Source organism: Acinonyx jubatus, chromosome B2, assembly GCF_027475565.1.
Source record: "Acinonyx jubatus isolate Ajub_Pintada_27869175 chromosome B2, VMU_Ajub_asm_v1.0, whole genome shotgun sequence".
Lineage (NCBI taxonomy): Eukaryota > Metazoa > Chordata > Mammalia > Carnivora > Felidae > Acinonyx > Acinonyx jubatus.
The window spans coordinates 114840511-114859430 of NC_069385.1; the positions used below are offsets into that span (position 1 = coordinate 114840511).

Sequence of the window (18920 nt, forward strand, 5' to 3'; positions counted from 1 at the left end):
CTACATGACTGGTTCTATTTCTCAGTCTAGGTGGGAACATGGGCAGAGCCACCTCTGTCTCTGTCTCTGTGTCCTTCCTTTTCTGTCTCTATCTCTCTGTATCTTTTTGTCTCTCTCTGTCTCTCCGTCTCTGTCTGTCTGTCACACACGCATGCACACACACACGCGCGCTGAAATCGAGCATCTTACTAGTCTAGATGTGACAAAACCTGAGTTCCAGACCCAAGTTTGGAGGAGACCCAGACCTTAGAGAAATGAGATGCCCTTTCTCAGAGTCTCATATTCCTGATTTATAAAGGAATTGGAAAAGGTGACCTCAGGTCTCTTCTAGCTTGAACATTCTAAGGTTTTGTGCAATTATAGAATTTCATTATGGAATTCAAAGATAAATTCCAGCACTCTCTTTAATAAAGTCCTGCCCCCCCCCCCCCACAACCCTCTTTATCACTCCTCACCATGCCTCATGTTCTGCCCACTGTAGAGTCTCATCTTTGGTGTGAAGGCATTTTGCCCTTTGCTGAAATCAAGATAGACCCTTCTGCCCCCAAACCTAGCACACTGCAGGAGGAGGTGGTCAGCCCACGTTGGTGTGGATGCATGTACTTAAAAGTGATGTCTTACCTGTACTCCCCCTGCCCCCTTCAGGGCTGCCTTTCATCATTTCATCTGGTGCTCACTGCGGTGGGCTGGGAGGTTTATCAGATGATGTCCAAAGTGACAGCTGTCCCGGAGCAGATCTGGTGCAGGAGTGGTGGAGACCAGCAGAGGGGGTGTGGGTGTGGGTGGGTGTTTGCAGCGGCCTTTAGGGAAGAGGCCCCTGAATGAAGGCTGGAACAGAGGGTGGGGATCTGGGGATCCCTCTCTCAAGGGCATCTCTGGGAGTCTTGGGGATTCATGAGCGTGATCTGGGGCCTCCCCAACAGCAGGGGTGCCATGTGCTGGCACCTGGTTGCCACTGCATCTGTCCATTCATCAGCTGGACTTTGGCTCCCACCTCCCACCTTTGGCATTGACTGTGGGGTCAAATTGCCCAGATAGACTGCCACTCCTGATGGCTTTGGTGACAGTGACCCAGGGTAAGGCCTTCTTCTAGATCTTTCTGGCTCTACCACTGCCTATTCCCTGCCGCTCCTTGGGTTTCATTCTCCCCTCCTAGGAGAAGACGGAACAGATGACCCAGAGGGCTCCATATTCTGACAGTTGGATTTGGGGGTCAGGAAGCCACACGGACCGGTGTCTATGGTTTCTCCTTTCTGAGAAAGGAGTTCATGGAAGGAGTGGAGGGACAGGGTGAGAAGACCCCTGGGGACATCTGGAAGGGAGGTGGGACAAGGCTAAGATGGCTGGCAAGGCCAGAGTTTACTTTATTTATTTTATAATGTTTTATTTATCGTCGAGACAGTGCAAGTGGGGGAGGGGTGGCGAGAGGGGGACAGAAGATCTGAGGCAGGCTTTGTGCTGACAGCAACGAGCCCGATGTGGGGCTTGAACTCAGGAATCACGAGATCATGACCTGAGCTGAAGTCAGACGTTCAACCGACTGAGCCACCCAGGCGCCCCGGGCAGGCTTACTTTAGGGTAGTGTAGGAAGGAACAGTAGCTTGCAGAGGCAGGAGGGCTCACAGAAGTCTTCCAGGGGTGGGGGTGGGGGCCCTTACACGAGTCAACAAGGTCTTTGATGAGGAGGTCGCCCACTGGGCTTCTGGGACTCGGTCCCCACTGCAGACTTGGGAGCACTCCTGGGATCTGCCTGGCATTGGGGGGTGGGGAGAGCAAAGAAGAACTGGGTATTTACCCCCAAGTCCTGCCCATCATTGGTTGAGGGCTGACCTGGGGAGCATACACTTCCTGGTAATTTGCAGCTGGCTTGCCAGAGAAGGCCCTTGGGAGAGAAGCAGATGCCGGAGGAAACCGTGGGTGTGTACAGGAGCTAGAAGGGCTGAGGAGATAGGGTAAGGCATCAGCAATCTTCAGGACTGGTTCTATTGTCTCCATTGTACAGGTGAGGAAACAGAGGCTCAGAGAAGCCGAGTCACATCCCAGCCAGAAACTGAGTTTCCAGTGGGCTGTGTTGCTTCCTGACAGCAGCAGGTCACTATAGAGTGAGGGACACAGATGTTCAGGACATACCCTTGCCTGATCCTTCTGTGCCTCCGCTTCCGCATCTGTCCAATGGGATGATGCCTACCCGGTACTGACCTCGCAGGGCAGCCGTGTGAATTGGGAGCGAATTTACAGGACACTTAGCATCCATCACTGGGGTTCAAGAGCGTGTGATAGCACGGAAGCGGGGCAGGAGGGGCTCGCCACCCGTTCAGGACCTCTCGGTCCCCAGATGTGTCCATCGTCCTGCTGTAGTGCCTTCAAGTCTGATTATCAGGGCCATGTGTTAGCTTCCGGGGACCCTGTTCAAATGAGTCTGTATCCCATGGCGCCAAGTATCATTAATCTATCGGCATAGATGAGAGGGTTGAATAAACTGGCTGTAACTAGAGCCCTCAGAGAATGGGACACAAGGTGGCTAAGTTTTGTTTGCTGGATTTTACTTTATTTATTTATTTGAGGTAGGTGACAGGAGAATTTCTGGAACAGGCTAAGACATTGGGCAGAGTGAGGTTTGGCTCAAGAGTGAGGTCCTGCGGGATCCAGGGTACCCAGAGTGTGTGTGGCTGGTTGGGGTGGGAGGTGGGGAGCCCCGCTCCTTAGGAAGCTGAGCTGAGGGACCTCCAGGGCCCGCCCGCCCTATGCCGGTTTTAATGAGCACCTAATGATCTTGTCCTGAAGGAGCCGTCTTCTCTTCCGGTTTTGCCTGCAGCGGGCCTGAGGCAGCCTCTGCGTCTCACATCGGCCTGAATCCCCTGAGAGCCTCCTCTCTGGCTGTGCTAACTCTTCTTCTCTCCCCGCTCTTTCAGGAACCTTTTGGACAAAGACATGTTTTCCAAGTCCGATCCACGTAAGTCCTGCTCTGACCATAATAACAGTAACAACAACAGCAACGACATTCCGACCGATTGCGGCGGCCGACCCTGGAGCCCTTCCTGCGTGTTATGTGCCAGGCACCACTCCGGGTGCATCCAGGCTGTTTAGTGTTTTACTGATACTGTCTGGAGGAGAGCTGGAGAGTCTGACCCTTCCCAGCCTGCAGGAACTGGTGAAGATTCCACACGACCAAGGGGGTTGGCAGGGATCGGGGTGTCTGAGGCCAGGAGTTCTTGGTCCCAGGGAGACCGGTATATTTTAGAGCCCCAACTGGCTGTGGTCTGGGGCGGGGAGGGGTGGGGATGAGCGCTGATTTTGCAGTCCAGGGAGCTAGCCCTGAGCAATGCCAGTCAACTGTATGATCTCAGACAGGTCATTGGCCGCCTCTGAGCCGCAGCGTGCCCATCAGTGAGGTGGGGCTGGTGATGGTACAAGGCCTCATGAGACTGCCTTGGGGTCTGAAAGGATGCAGATGTCCTCTCCCGTCTCTGCGACTCAGTCCTCCATGTGCCCTCCATCACGTTCTGGCCTAACCTCCTCCAAAAGGGTGCCTCTCCCAGACATGCTTATGTTCTAGGCCCCTTCTCCAAGCTGACCACCCCCACCCCGGCTCCAGACGTAAACGGTGCGACCCAGGTCAGAGTCTCCTGAGATGCCTCCCCCTCCAGAGCTGTCCCCATCTGGGGCCCCCACCTTCCTCTTGGCCTGGGGTCTTAACCCTGTTTTTCTCCTTTCCCCACAGTATGTGTCATGTATACTCAAGGGATGGAGAACAAGCAGTGGCGGGAGGTAGGTGGCCCCTTCCCCACCCTGGAAACATCGCCTGGCCCTCATTATGTGTCTGTTTGTCTAACTCTGGAGACATCCCACCTGATGTGTTTGGGAGCGCAGCATCTGAGCCCCTGGGAAGGATAGCAAGGCTTGAAGAGCATGGAGTTTTGTCCCTGCTATGGCAAGAAGAAACATGGTGGAGGGAAAAGTTCCTGCCCTCTGTGTGCCAGTCTGAGGGGGAGACAGCCCTGCCCTCAGGGAGCCCCAGTCTGAGGGGGGAGACATAGCCCTGCCCTCAGGGAGCCCCAGTCTGAGGGGGGAGATGCAGCCCTGCCCTCAGGGAGGCCCAGTCTGAGGGGGGAGACGCAGCCCTGCCCTCAGGGAGCCCCAGTCTGAGGGGGGAGACGCAGCCCTGCCCTCAGGGAGCCCCAGTCTGAGGGGGGAGATGCAGCCCTGTCCTCAGGGAGCCCCAGTCTGAGGGGGAGACAGAGGGAATCCAGGCCCAATAAGAAAGAAAGATCTCGTGTGGTGGCCTAAGACATGGACATAGCAGCTGGCGCCATGTCTCATCTACACCAGCCTTCCCTTGGTTTCTGACCAATGTGATCATTCAGTTAGGTGATGCCCTTGCTTGGAAACCTTCAGTGACTCTTCTCTGCTTTGAATCAAGTCCGAACTCTTTAGTCTGCCTTCCAAGCTCTGCCAAGAACCTGGGGAGTCCCTCCTGGACGACAGGGCCAGCGTGAGATTAGCCAGTAAAAGCCTCAGTAACTCAGACTTGATTAACAAACCTCCTTCCTTGTCGAGTTGGCCGGAGCGTCACCTGCCCTGCTTCCTACCCCTGCCCCCGTGTGGGGCAGGAGCAAGTGGCCGAAGGGGGTGAATTTTATCCATAAAATGTGTGGGAAGTATTTCCACAGGGGCTGGGCTAAACTTTACCTTTTTCGCCCTCTCTGAGACCCTAAGCCAATTACAGTGTAAACCAGATTGCTTGGGGGAACGTTTAGCCTACTTAAGTGAACTAATTACTTTTGAGGCCTTTTGGCCGAGCTTCACAGAAAGCAGCAATGTGTTAATGTCGTAGTGATTCATTCAGGAAAAGTCTGGACGGGCCTCTTCCTGAGGGCACTGCCCTGCTAGCGATTAATTACATTCAGTAATTGAGACTTGTCTCCATTTGGGTCAGGGTCCCTGACTGTCCACCTTGTAGCGTTATCCCCTCACCCTCAGGTGGAGCAGAGGAAAGGTGGGAGGCCTTGGTGTCAGGTACCCCTGTGCTTTGTTCCTGGCTCCAGCCCTTTCTGGAGGCGGGATCTGGAGCAAGTTGCTTACCCTTTCTGTGCCTCAGTTTCTACATCTGTAATATGGGGATAACACCTACCTGGTAAGCCTGTGGTGAGAGCGGGTGAAACAAGATGGGGATGTAATGTGCCTGGTGGGCAGTCATTGCTCAGTAAATACCCTTGTATGGCATCATCCAGAGCGTTCAGGGCCACCCGGTCCCTCCCCAGTCGGTTAATATTTGCAACGGTAAGCATTTATGTGTCCCAGGCAACCTATCAGGTGCAGCGGGGAAAGAGGGAGATAGTCAAAAAAATAGAGCCTCACCAAAAGCTGGAACTATGGAGTTTGCAGCCTGGAAGGGGAGATTCACATGTGTGAATAATCCCAACAGAGGAAACGGTGACAGAAAAAAGTATCAGTGGGAATAAAGTGGGAGTTCAGAGGAGAGAGAGAGTTACAGCCAGGACACCATGTTTAGCTACAGCACTTTTTTTTTTTTTTAAAGATTTATTTATTTTTTGAGAGAGACAGCACAAATGGGGAAGGGGCAGAGAGAGAGAGATGGACAGAAGATCCGAAGTGGGCTCCGTGCTGATAGCACAGAGCCTGATGCAGGGCTCAAACTCATGAACTGCGAGATCATGACCTGGGCGGAAGTTGGATGCTCAGCTGACTGAGCCACCCAGGCGCCCCTAGCGAAAGCACTTTGATGGCTCATTGGACTTTCATTTATTTATTTATTTAAAAAAATTATTTAAACGTTTGTTTATTTTTGAGAGAGTGCGAGCGGGGGAGGGGCAGAGAGCGAGGGAGACACAGAATCGGAAGCGGACTCCAAGCGCTGAGCTGTCAGCACAGAGCCTGATGTGGGGCTCAAACCCACGAACCGCGAGATCATGACCTGAGCCGAAGTCGGACGCCCAACCAGCTGAGCCACCCAGATTCCCCTAGCTAAAGCACTTTGCTAGCTCATTGGACTTTTAAAAATCCAGTGTGACTAAGCACAAGCCATCAGGCTAAGGGGTGCATGCCATAGAGCAGAGGAGAACATGGGTCAGAAGGAACTTCCAGATCATCCGCTCCACCCCCTCATTCTATAGAGAGGGGCAGGCCTGGCCTCAGGTGGTGGAGGCAGGGCGCTAGGCCCCAGTGCGGTGGGAGCACCCACCTGGAGGAGCAGGGTTTCACTCAAGCTGGGGGACACGGCACAAGGGCCCAGCAGCAAAGATGGTGGTAGAAGGGAAGGCACAGCGGGAGGCCGGAATGAGCAGGTCAGTCCAGGTCCTGGGCAGCTGGAGGAGCTAATAAGGGGCTGTTTATAAAGGAGTCCTCGGGGTTTAGGGAAACCAGCGAGGGGTGACGAATCATGAGGCTGGCAACAGCAGAAAGCTGTTACTACTAAAGGCCTGAGGAGGTGAGGGGACGCAGAACCCCAGGGGGACTTCCTAGGAGGAGTGGGGGCCCCGGGCAACCTCACTCTCTTTCCACCCTCTGCTCTCCTGCCAGTGCCTCCCCGCCCCGGCCCCCGGTATCACCCCACTGGAAGACCTAGGGTAGGGGACTGTTGACGCAGTCCACACAGGTCTGCCTCCCGGGCACAGAGCAGGGTGGCCAAGAGAGTGGATCCAGAGGGGCAAAGGGAGACAGTCCAGAATGGACAGCGAGCAGATGAGCGAGGCTGGCAAAGTACAGGAAGAGGCGACTCAGGGAGCTCATGGCGGTCAGGCTGGGGACAGCTGGGGTCACGGGGTCAGAATGTCAGAGCAGGAGGGCCCCTAGAGATCAAGGAGGCCGCCCCGTGGACAGTCAACGCCATACCCAGCCTTCAGGGGTGATGGCGGCAGAGTTCAGCCAGCTGGGTACCCCAGGACACAGGCTTCAAGCTATTGCTGGAGAAGGGGAGACATACTCAGACATATTGAGGCCCTATTTCTTTGCCTAATTCTCTCTGTGACCCACAGAGGAAAGTATCAGGAATGGGAAGTTTAAAGAAACATCCAGATCTATCTCTGGAGCTGCCCCCAGGATGGCAGACTGCTTTTGTTCATAACAGGAACCGATTCCCACCTGTTGGTTCACTGTAAAACGTCTGTTAGTGGAACCTTGGCCGAGAGGTAATCATCCAGTGACCGGGAGGAGTCAAGCGCAGGCACAGCAGTCTCTCCAGGCAGGGTCCAGACCCCAGGTTCCCACAAGGCTGCGGAAGGAGGAAAGCTGTGCTCTCAGCCCCTGGCTGCCGGGTTGCAGCTGATCCTAACCGTTTGGGTCATTTTAATGCCTTCTGAGAAAGCTCCATCTTCCAGAACCTAAATCTGTCAATGCATTTTATGAAAATTGACTCCAGATGTAATTTTAGCTGAGGAAATTGAGCACTACTTGCATCAGAGTTTGCCAGGGCCTTCTGGCTGTCCCAGGGAAGGCAGGATGACCAGGTAGGAAGGGTCCCAGAAACATTCTCACCGGGAGCAGGGACGTCATAGGGAGCGCCTCTTAGTTCCCCATTTAAAACGTGTGTGAGCAGGTGATCCCTGCCCCTCACTTGCCAGGCAGCTGTCCTGGCCAAGGGCCCCTTGGAGAGGAGGAGATGGTATTATAGAATCTTAGGGTGTCCCGCTGATCGAACCACACCGCCTGTGGGGCATGAGCTCTGGCGGCCACACCCACACATCCCTGCCAGAGCGCTATTTTTGAGCAACCTCAGTTCCTGGAACATTTCACACTGGCTGGGAATGACAGTTCATCTCTAAATGTCAACAAGCATGTGTGGATACCTACTGTGTGCCAGGGTAGATTGCTGGGGACACAAAGGGGCACGAGACAACTCTGTCTACAACCAGAGAAGCTCATTTTCTTATTTTTTTTTTTAACGTTTATTTATTTTTGAGACAGAGAGAGACAGAGCATGAACGGGGGAGGGTCAGAGAGAGAGGGAGACACAGAATCTGAAGCAGGCTCCAGGCTCTGAGCTGTCAGCACAGAGCCCGACGCAGGGCTCGAACTCACGGACCGTGAGATCATGACCTGAGCCGAAGTCGGATGCTTAACCGACTGAGCCACCCAGGCGCCCCTCTTAATTGTCTTATTTTTTTATTTTTCTTAACGTTTTTTATTCAGTTTTGAGAGACAGAGAGAGACAGAACACTAGCGGGGGAGGGACAGAGAGAGAGGGAGACACAGAATCCGAAGCAGGCTCCAGGCTCTGAGCGGTCAGCACAGAGCCTGACGTGGGGCTTGAACCCACAAACCGTGAGATCATGACCTGAACTGAAGTCAGATGCTCAACTGAATGAGCTACCCAGGCGCCCCTCTTAATTTTTTTTTTAATGTTTATTTCTGAGACAGAGAGAGACAGAGCATGAGTGGGGGAGGGGCAGAGAGAGAGAGGGAGACACAGAATCCAAAGCAGTCTCCAGGCTCCAAGCTGTCAGCACAGACCCCCGACATGGGGCTCGAACTCACAAACCGTGAGATCATGACCTGAGCCGAAGTCGGTCGCTCAACGGACTGAGCCACCCAGGCGCCCCTAGAAGCTCATTTTTGATTCAGGAAGGTATAGCGATAATGACAGTAACAGCAATAAGAATGCTAACAGCAAACACATCTATAACAGTGCTGCACGGGGCACGGTTCTAAGTAGTTAGCAACTAAATCCTCACAACAACCCCATGCAGAAGGTATTATTACTATTATTATTATTGGCCCATTTCACAGAGGAGGAAACTGAAGCACAGAGGTTAAATGCGAAAGTAACTTCTAGAACATGACGTGGTAAAAACTATAATAGTTATATATAAAGGGCAGAATTCCACTCATCCCAAATTCGACCCTCCTTAGGTGCACACAATAAGTTGATTTTCTCTTGCACGTGCTCTTTCTCTCAATATTTGAGGACAGCTCAATATTTTGGGCAGATTTAGAATGTGACTATTTCTATCCGTACTTCCTCTTTCTATCACTGTCTCATGTCCCTTTTCCAGTCTGGCCACACTCCCTGGAACACGTGTCCATTCATCAGTATTCTTCCCAGAGTGGGTGTCCTGCTGCACCCACTTAACTTATCTAGTCCAGAGCATCATGGGTGTGCTCCCTCCTCACTGGGGCTTGAACTAGACGGTCATGCTCCTGCTTCAGGTCCCTGATTCTGTGTCTGTTTCTGAGGGTCGTACATCTGTCGTGCCGTCTAGTATTTCACCAGCCTTTCTGGCCGGTGTTTCTGACTGATTTCATCTTGAGTGTGGGGCTTTTGTGTCTTTTTCACACGAACTGCTCTCCAGACAGGATTCCCCCGGCTCAGACTTCGCGATTGAATTTTTGAACCTCAGTGTGAGAGTTTACATTTATCTTCATTTATTCCGTAGATTTGTCATTTGATAGGTTCAGTCTGTTGTATGGCTGTGAAGATCATGTTGAATTACGATCGTGCATTCAGCATCTTGATTTGGTCAAGATCAAGGTCCTGGGTTGGCTGCCATTGCTGTCCACACGAACGATACGGGGTTGAACGGGATAGAGCGTTGTGGTCCTCCCCTGGAGACCTTTTCCCAGATTGACTTCGTTTCTCTAGTTGCTTTTTGAGGTAGGCTGTTCAGCCACCAAGGATCTGCATAATCTGGTTATAATCCATCCCGTGTTTATAGATCTGTTTTCTAAGTGCTTCGTGAATAACAGTCCAGTGCCTGGTCAGACGAGGCTCTGAACTTGACGTCTGGAACCCTGCATTCCCATCTCCGCTCTGAGATTTCTGACTATGTGACCTGGGCGAGATCTTTATCTTCTTAGTCTCAGCTTACTCATCTGTCAAATGGGGCCAGGAGTCTTTCTTCGAAGGACCAGCTAACATCACACTTGTGCAGATGCCTCGAAATATCAACTGCAGTGTGCCATTGCCCAACTTGAGCGCCCAGGCACTCTGTCATAGTGGAAACAGCTATATTTGGAGACCCTGTGGGCTAAGTCCCCTCCTCAGCCTAGAACCCCAGGACCCAGTTGGCTCCACGGAGTGAGGGCTTCCAGGAAGAGAAGGGCTTATAGGGAAACATCTCAACCTTGTATGGGAAGGGTCCTTCATCAGGAGGGGCTCTTCCAGGAAAGGGTGGACCCAGGGGTGCCTTCATCATGGTGTCGAGCCCAGACAGCATTGCAGCATCCTACACTGGCAACTCTCTGCCCCGCTGATGCCTTTGTTCCCTTGGTGTTTGTCCGGGGGTGTCTCCTCTTAGTCTGCCCACAAAACCCTGATTCTCTAAGTGGTGGCCTGTCTGGCTCCTGCCCCCTTGCACAGCCCCATGATCTTCTCTGGCTCTGGCCTTGAAGGTCATCCCCTTGCTCACCCCTGACAGCCAGCACTTTTTCTCTCCCCTTTAGCTCCTTCTGAACAGAAAGGGGCTTTTTTTCCTGGTTCCAATGGCTCTTAAAATCACAGTTCAGGAATTCACCTGTTTCCCAAGCCTCTGAAACAAAACATTAACCTTTTTTTTTTTTAACATAGTGTTTTTTTTAAGTTTATGTATTTATTTTGAGAGAGAGAGAGAGAGAGAGTGCCAGGGAGGGGCAGGGAGAGAGGAGGAGGAGAGAGAGAGAGAGAGAGAGAGAGAGAGAGAGAGAATCCCAAGCAGTCTCTGCACTGTCAGCACAGAGCCCGATGTGGGGCTCGAACTCACGAACTGTGAGATCATGACCTGAGCCGAAATCAGGAATCGGATGCCACCAACTGAGCCACCCGGGTGCCCCAAAGCATCATCAACTTCTTAGCCTGGAGTTAGAGCCTCTCCCACTCGGACTACCCTAAAAAATGGCTGTAAGAGAGGAACTGCCACCGAGGGAGCCCCTGCCGTGTGCTCTGCTGGCTCACCTCTAATGCTGCAACCACCCGTGAGGAGATCCTATCGGCCCACGTCCCTGATGGGAAACTGAGGCTGGAAAAGTTGAAGTGGCTCGTGCAAGGCCACTCTGTTAATCGGTGCAGGGTTGGGATTCAAATGTGCTGTGAAGCCACCTAACCCCGGATATCTGTCCACAGCTGTCAGGCCTTTGGGGCAGGTGCCAGCAGCCTCCCACAGTCAGAGGTGGGTGCAGGCACAGCTCTGCTTCCACACAACCTCGACACCGGAGCCTACGCAACCATGAAAGCAGGACTCAGGCTGATTTCTGCCACATGCACCAGCATGCTAAGGGGAACCATATGGATTTGCAGTTTGAAAATCTGAAAAGAAAAAAAAAAAAAAGTTGGCAATTTCATATAGTCTAATGGTTACGTGAGACTCTAATCTAATATTAGCATGCGGCCCCCTGTTCACCTGCTTGTCCTTATAAGCTCAGTGAGGTACCAGGACCTGCTTTTGCCTGAAAGGTTCACTGGAGGCAGGCGGAGAGGCGACGCTCCAGCACTGGTGAGGGTCGGGCTGCCTCAGCTGGCAGGAGAGCCCGGAGGGTGTCAGAAGCCCAGGCCCACCCCCAAGGCATGAGGTCCCGGCCATGTTCCTACAAGCGCTTATGAGCGCTTGTGCGGCACTGCAAACCATTCATGTCTCTCTCCACACCTTCCCGTTGGCTCTGAAAAATCACTGCCAACTTCCCTGTGTTAATAGGGTCCTCTGGTGCCTGGGAGATCCTGTATCTGAGGAGAGGCCTCCTAGTTAGGGCTTCTCAAATGTAACCTCCACTCCTGGGATGGATGAAACGCACTCAAAAAAATAATTTCACGGGCACCTGGGTGGCTCAGTCAGTTAAGCATCTGGCTTTGGCTCAGGCCATGATCTCATGGTTCGTGAGTTCGAGCCCCGCGTCGGGCTCTCTGCTGTCAGCACAGAGCCTGCTTGGGATCCTCTGTCCACCTGTCTCTGTCCCTCCTCTGCTCGCTTTCTCTCTCACTCTCTCTCAAAATAAATAAATTAATTTAAAAACTTAAAAAAAAAAATTTAGGGGCGCCTGGATGGCTCAGCCAGTTAAGCGTCCAACTCTTGGTTTTGGCTCAGGTCATAATCTCGTGGTCGTGAGATCCAGCCCCACGTTGGGCTCTGGGCTGGGCACAGAGCCTGTTTAATAAGTCTCTCTCCTTCTCCCTCTCCCCTCCCCTGCTTGGGGAGCACTCTCCCACAAAAAATAATAATAATTTTAAATAACATATTATTGACAGGAGAACAAAAGCCAAGCTGTTTGACTCCAAGCTTTTCCCACCCTACCTCACAGCATGTTACCCGCCTTCTTCCATAGCTCCGTCCCTCCTCTTGCATCCAGACATTCAGAGCACCCTCCCCACCCACCCCCACCCCCAGTCTGGCATACTTCCTACCCTCCTGCTGTTCCTCCAAAGGAAATCCTCCAGCCACGCCCATGCATGCCTTTATGCAGCTCTGGTCCACCTTTGGCTCTCTCTGAGCTCCCCAGGCACCCCTATCCCAGTAGCCAAGATTGCACCCCAACAACTCTGATTGTTTAAAGTACTCAAAGAATCAGCCAAGATGTATGGAAAATCTGCTATGTAACAGCAGGCCTCCTTTAAGAAGTGCCTGGCGTGTGCCCAGCATCACATCTTATACTTGTCCTTAATCCTTATAATGACTCTGCAGGCAGGTACAGATTATCTCCAGACTTCAAAGAGGTGACAGAACTTAGCCCAGGTGACGTGGCTAGGAAACCAGGGCGCTCTCCCTGCGGAACCACAGAGGAAGATGGTGTCATGGGCAGTTCTTGGGTTTGTGTCAGGACCTTGGTACTTAGAGCTGTGTGGCCTTGTACTAGACGCTTATTCTCTTTGGGCCTCAGTTTTCTTAACTGTGAGATGGACAATTTCCTCGTTGGATTATCTAAGGATTAGAGAGAACATAAAATAAGCTGGAGGAGTCACATGGGCCCTTGGTCAAAGGTAGCTCTTGTTAGAGTATCACTGATGGGCTCTGGGTGTCAGGCAATGTACCAGGCAGTTTAGGTGCTTTATCTCAGGTAACCCATTCTATAGATAGCAGTGGGGAGGCCAAGAGAAGGGAAATAACTTGAGTAAGGGACTGTGATACCATCCAGGGCGCAAAGCAGTAGCTAGCTGTGAGGTTCCTGCCCTCAGAGACCGTTTACGGAGCTGGGGAGACCAGACAGACGTGGAAGGACTTAAAAGCCTTGTGTTCTTCATCTCGATGGGAGCATTGGAGCAGATCCTCTCAGAGGCCCCAAGTTCCAGACCACAACTAGGCCAGGATCCACCCAAGTAGTTTGGACGTGAGTTCTCAGTGCTTCACAGCAGGGAGAGATCCAGGAGGGCTGGGAAGGCTTCTAGGTGGAGGTGGCACCAGACCTGGGACTTGAAAGATAGTGGGAAGAAGAAAGAGCATTCCAGGAAGGGGGTTTGCCTTTAGCAAAGCCTGGTGGTGGGAATGTCCCGTGTGTTTGTGAACTAGCCTCGGTCTGGCTGTGGCCCAGGCTGTGTTAGAGAGAGGTGAGAGATGAGCTGAGGAAGGGAGGGCAGTGCCCCATTGGGAGCCTTGTTGGGAGTACAAGGTCTGATCGGTTTCCAAAGAGTCAGCAGTCAGTGAACAACCATTTATTGATTGAGCACCTACTATATGCCACACACTGGTCCAGGCACATGGTGGAGAAGAAGACAGGCAGAGTCCTTACTCTGGAGAGGCTTAGTGTAATCAGCAAAGAAACTGGACAATTTCAGGTATTGATTGATAAGTGCTGTGAAAAAGATAAAACAGCATAATGAGAGAGTGACCAGGGAGGAGGGGACTGCTTTTGTTAGGGGGCCAAGGGAGTCCTTTCTGGTGACTTGAATCGAGTGCTAAGTGTTGCCATGCATAAGTCTGGGAGGGGGTGTTCTAGGTAGGGGGTACAGCAGGTGCAAAGGCCCTGAGGTAGGAACAAACTCACTGCACTCAAAGGACAAAAAGAAGGCCATTATAGTTTGAGTGCTGTGAACAATGAAGACAGTGGGCGGTATGGTTGCAGAGGTCTACAGGGGCAAGTCCTATAGGGCTTTATAGGCCATGTAGGAGTTCAGACACTGCTCTGAGTGTGAGGGGAAGCTCTTTGAGGGTTTTGAGCAGGATAGTGATGCAGCCCCATTTATGTTTCAGAAAGACCGCTCTGGCCACTGTGTGCAGAGCAGATTGTGGGGGAAAGGACAGAAACAGGAAGACAGTTTTCAGTCTTGTGGAGTACAGGGATGAGACGGGAGTGGGCAAGGGCAGTGGGGATCCAGTTTGTCCGATGGTCAAGAGTTTAAATGTAAAATGAAATGACCCTTTGCCACCATGCTGTGAGCCCAATTTGGGATGTCTGATGACCAGCGTAGGACCTGGTCCCAGTCACACGACATAGACCTTTATCAAAAGATTTAAAGTAATGAATGGTCATTATTACTGCTAAGCCCTAAAGCAGGAGACAAGCCTCTCCAGGAGCTGGACTCCAAGGCAAGCATGGGGTTGGCTTTCTGGACTCTCCCGTTTTTTGCTTTGTTTTTGTTTTGTTTTAATGTTTTTATTTATTTTTTAGTGCAAGCAAGGGAGGGGCAGAGAGAGAGGGAGACAGAGGATCTGTCTGCACTGACAGCAGAGAGCCCAATGTGGGGCTTGAACTCACGAACCATGAGATCATGACCTGAGCCAAAGTTGGACACTTAACTGAATGAGTCACCCAGGTGCCCCTGGACTCATTTTTGCAGAGAGGAGTCTGCCTCTGCAAAGAAAGGTCCCTCTTGAGCCTCAGGTCCCGTGGGCAACCTTTAATTTCCTTTGCTCCTGTCATGCAGCTGAATTTTCAGGGCCCTCACTTGCCATCAGCGGGAGCAGGCGGTCTGGGGCGAAAGCCTGCCTTTGGGGACTAAATGGGTCATGGGCACTGCTCACTGTCTCAGGGTTAGGGCTTTAGAACCTGCTTTGGCACAGCAAGGTACTGTCACAATGTCCCTTAAAATCCTGATTCTGTCACTTCCCTGAAAGTCTCTGAGCTTTAGTTTTTTCCATCAGTAAATGGGATCCTGATGCCTGCTCGTTGGGCTGTGGTGTGGACGTAATGACTGAATCGCTCATCACAGTCCCTGGCTGTGCTCAATACTTGTAAATATTATTATGCAATACTGTCAGACAAAGCTGGGTGGAGGGTCTGCCCCCTGTCCTGCTGCTCCCTCAGTAGGAGGTCGAATGACATTCCTGTGGCCTGTGCGGTTTCTACATCAGCAGCACCCCGTTATCCCCCTTGGCCCTCAGCACACCCCAGATGAGGGGGCAGAGGCACAGAGGGGTCCCCGTTTCGCCCAGTGACTCAGCCAGAGAGCGGTGGAGCTTAGGTGTGAGGTGGTCTTCTGAGTCCTCCCATCTGTCCAGGCCTCTGTCAGAGTGGGCTTTTCGAACTTCAGGGTTTGATGTGAATTTGTGCCTGGCTCCTGCCTCCCCTTCCCCTGCTCAGCCAGAGACGTTTTGTTAGTTCCGTGTAATACGGTAGACAGGAGCCCAAGATTTCACTGGAAGAGAGTTTGCTTTCTAACTCTGGGGGTTGCTAAACCCCGAGGTTCTAGTCCGGATCTTTTGGCGGCCGAGAAACCTATTTACTCTTCAGTGTCAGTGTCCCGGTGCATTTTACAGTTGTGGCGGAACTGTTGAGAGTGTGGGCTCCGAAGTCAGGGTGACTGGGTCCAAATCCGGGCCACCACCTTCCCAGCTGGGGCTCTTAGGCAAGTGCCTCGGTGCACAAGCCTACTGTGAGGATGAAAGGAGCTAATTCATGTAAAGCGCCTGGCAAGAGAAAATGCTCAATAACGGCTCCTTAGAAGTCCTGAAGGGAGGAACCCCTGCTTCACCTGGAGGAAAGAACCACTGATGGTATCATTTTAGACACCCTGATGCCATTTGGCAGGAGCTATAGGGTGCTCTAGGGGACAGGTGCCTTTAGGGCGGGGCTTGCTCAGGGCCCTCCCCCCACAGGCTGCTGCCAGACCCAGGGCTTCCTGCCCAGGCAAGACCAGGGCGCAGGCTGGTGGAGAGTGTTTTGCCAGCAGCTTGGCAGCTAGGCTCATTGGTAAAAGGGCCATTCCCTCCAGGAACTGGGACTTTTTAACAGATTATCTGGAACAGTGGCTAATTAGGAACTAAGCCTTTTGTCAGGAAGTCTTTCATTATGAGCTTGGCCGATGCTGGTGTCTGGGGCCAGAGAGGGAAACTTCTCCGTCCAGGCCTGGGCAACGGGGAAGGCCTTTGGAGCCTCGGGTCTCCTCACTCACCTCTGCCCTTCCACACCCAGAGGCCTTAACAGAACAGGAAGTGATCTGGAAGGCCATCAGGCCACAGAAGTTTCACTCTGTAGTTTAGGCAAGCTCCTTCCTCTCTTGGGGCCTGGTTTTCCTCAAGAGGGTGGCCACAGAATCCTGGACTCCTCCAGTGAGGGAACCTCAGAGAGCTTTCCAGACTGAAGATGATGTGGGCCTGGCATGGAACCAGGTCCTTTGTGCTCCTGCTGGAAACCCAGGCCCTCCTTCCTCGTGCCCAGACCTCAGGCCATTCTTTTCTCCAGCCCCGGGCACCCGCTCGGGCCCCATTCCCAGCACCGAGCACACCCCTTTTTCCGATTTCTATTTGAGTCAGAGAGCTTTCTGGCCTCTAATTTTAATCCCGGTGAACATGATTCATGAGGGGCCGGGGCTGGGCTCTGCCACAGGGCTTTTAGAATCCCCAATTAAGGAGCCATCAATTATATATGAAAATTATAGGGGAGCTCCGACTGGGAAAGGGTGGGCAGCTTCAAGGTGGAGAGCCGTCTGTCAGCTCTGGCCTCCTTCTGTCCCGGCCAGCACAGCCACTGGGGGCTTTGCAGCTGGGGGGAGGTCTCTGGAGCTCCATCCAGCTGTAATTTGTAAAAAGGCAAGGGCTGCTTAAATCCGGAGCTGTGAAGATTGTTCAGGCTTGCAGAACCACCCACTCATTACTGAGGCAGGGGACCGCGGTAAACACCATGGGACACAGTGGCTCCATCACTCCTGGGAGCCCTGGTCCTCCCTCTCCACCGCTGGGTGCCTCTGGGAGGTCCTTCTGGCCTCCTGGAGCCCCGTTCTCTCATCTGTAAAATGGGGGTGACAATCATAATGTCTCCATGGGGTCACTGGTGGGGGGGGAGTTAAATGAGATCACGGAAGTGATCTGAAGATGAGGAGTCACGATACAAAGCAAGAGGAGGAGGAGGATTTGATGGGAGGAAGACCTGAGAGAAACCTGAGAGAGGAGGCGTTGACAGGCTTCTGGGAGGACAGGGCACTGCTCCAGGCTGGAGCTGACCTGACCTGGGCTCTGGTCACAGCCTTTTGCCTCATTAGCTGTGTGACCTCTGTCAGAGCACACCGCCCGCTTCTCTGCCTGTCTTTTCTCATTGGTTGAGAGGATTTGGTTCCTTCCAGCTCTAAAATCTTCAGCTTCCAGGTCAACTTGTTTATCAGCAAATGTTTATGGAAATCATAGGAGGGACCAGGAGTATGTGGGTGGGGGGTGGAGTGTAGTCTGTGGGAGTTGGAAGTGTGGGTAGGAAGTGAGAAGAAGGATAGGTCGGGGACACTCACCTGGGCCATGTGGCCTAGAGCCCCCCAACCCACAGGAAGAGTCAACAAGGTGGAAGAGAGAGCAAGCATCAAAGGAGTCGAGAGGTTCTGCTGAAGGTAGGAAAATAACAGGAGCAAAGGCTGGATAGGACACAGTCCAAGCCCCATTCACAGTATTAACCTCTTATTGGTTAGTGACTATATCAATTCCTTATTGATTTGGAGCACAGACTGCCGGGGTTCGAATCCTGTGTCTTCTACCCACCAGTTGTATGACCTTGGGCATCTGTAAGATGGAGATAATAGTAAGGGAGACAAAATGTGGAAAACACCTAGCGCCTGACTGACTTTAGGGCTACGTGAGGGTTATTGTCAGTACTGAAGGTCAACTGTGCAGCAGACCTTCTAGGTAAGGCTTCATGCACATTCCTTTCTGTCCTTCCCTTGGAGAAGGAATGAGTTGCTGTCTTAGCAGTGGGGAAATGCACCCTCTGAGGGGCAATTCTAGGTAGTCTCCTGTAAATAATAAGAAGCAGAAGTCTGGCCAGTGGGGGTCCTAAACCCATGGCCTGGCTACCTCTGTACGCCACCGTGGCTCCATAGCCCTGGCCCCCAGTGCCCCCAACCATGGGCATTTGCGGGGGGTTGCAGGTGGTTTGTGAGGGAGGAGGGGACCAGACTTTAGAAATCTAGAAGCAACAGAGAAAAGAGCCTCTTCCCAGGCTGCCTTGCTTTGTACCTCCTAGCTTGGTAGTCCGTGTGTCTGAGCAGGGTTAGCGAGGGTCAAGAACTCTCCTCCCCTCCCCACCCTCACTAAGCAGCCTCCTAGCCCAAGGGGTCCTTCTGCCTTGCCTTCCCAGCCAGCGGCAGGAGAGCGAATTTTCTTCTCCAGGCTCGGGTCTCTAAGCAAACCTTCCTCGTTCTACTGCCTTTTTTTTCTAGCAAAGGCCTTGGCATTTAAGTTTGTGGGATGCCCCCGGGGAGGCCAGAGCCTAGAACTTAACAGAGTAGCTGCTGGGTAAGAGCAAAGGGGCAGCCCTGCATTTCTCCCTCAGCCTTGCCCGCGTGTGGAACATGTCTGGAGAGAAACCGCTCAGAGCCCGGGCCTCTCAGGCATGGAAGGTGAGGAGGCAGTGTTAGCAGTTAGGGCTGGCAACAGCTCAGAGAAGAGGCTGAGTTCGGAGACTCGGGAGGTGCACACTTCCTGGGTGACTGGGCCAGGCTTTGGGATTTAGGAAGGACCAGAGTGTGGAATCACTAATTTACAGAGCTCATTTTATGTCCCAGGCTGCCTTTCTAAGTACATAACATAAACCAAATCGTGTAAGCCTCCGACAGCCCTACAATGTGCGGCTAAGTTGTCATTTTG

General features: G+C 52.5%; 1 protein-coding gene across 4 annotated transcripts in view; it reads left to right on the forward strand.

Moving 5' to 3' along the window:
- The window catches only part of CPNE5 (copine 5), a 94394-nt gene that overhangs the window by 12780 nt on the left and 62694 nt on the right, over window positions 1-18920 (forward strand). For 3 of the 4 annotated variants that reach the window (XM_027057868.2, XM_027057867.2, XM_027057869.2), the window contains exons 2-3: window positions 2913-2953; window positions 3722-3768. In XM_027057868.2, coding sequence (XP_026913669.1) covers window positions 2913-2953; window positions 3722-3768 — 88 coding nt within the window. Of the gene's footprint in view, window positions 1-2912; window positions 2954-3299; window positions 3616-3721; window positions 3769-18920 lie in introns of those variants that run through there. The other variant, XM_053222877.1, reaches the window with a different exon arrangement.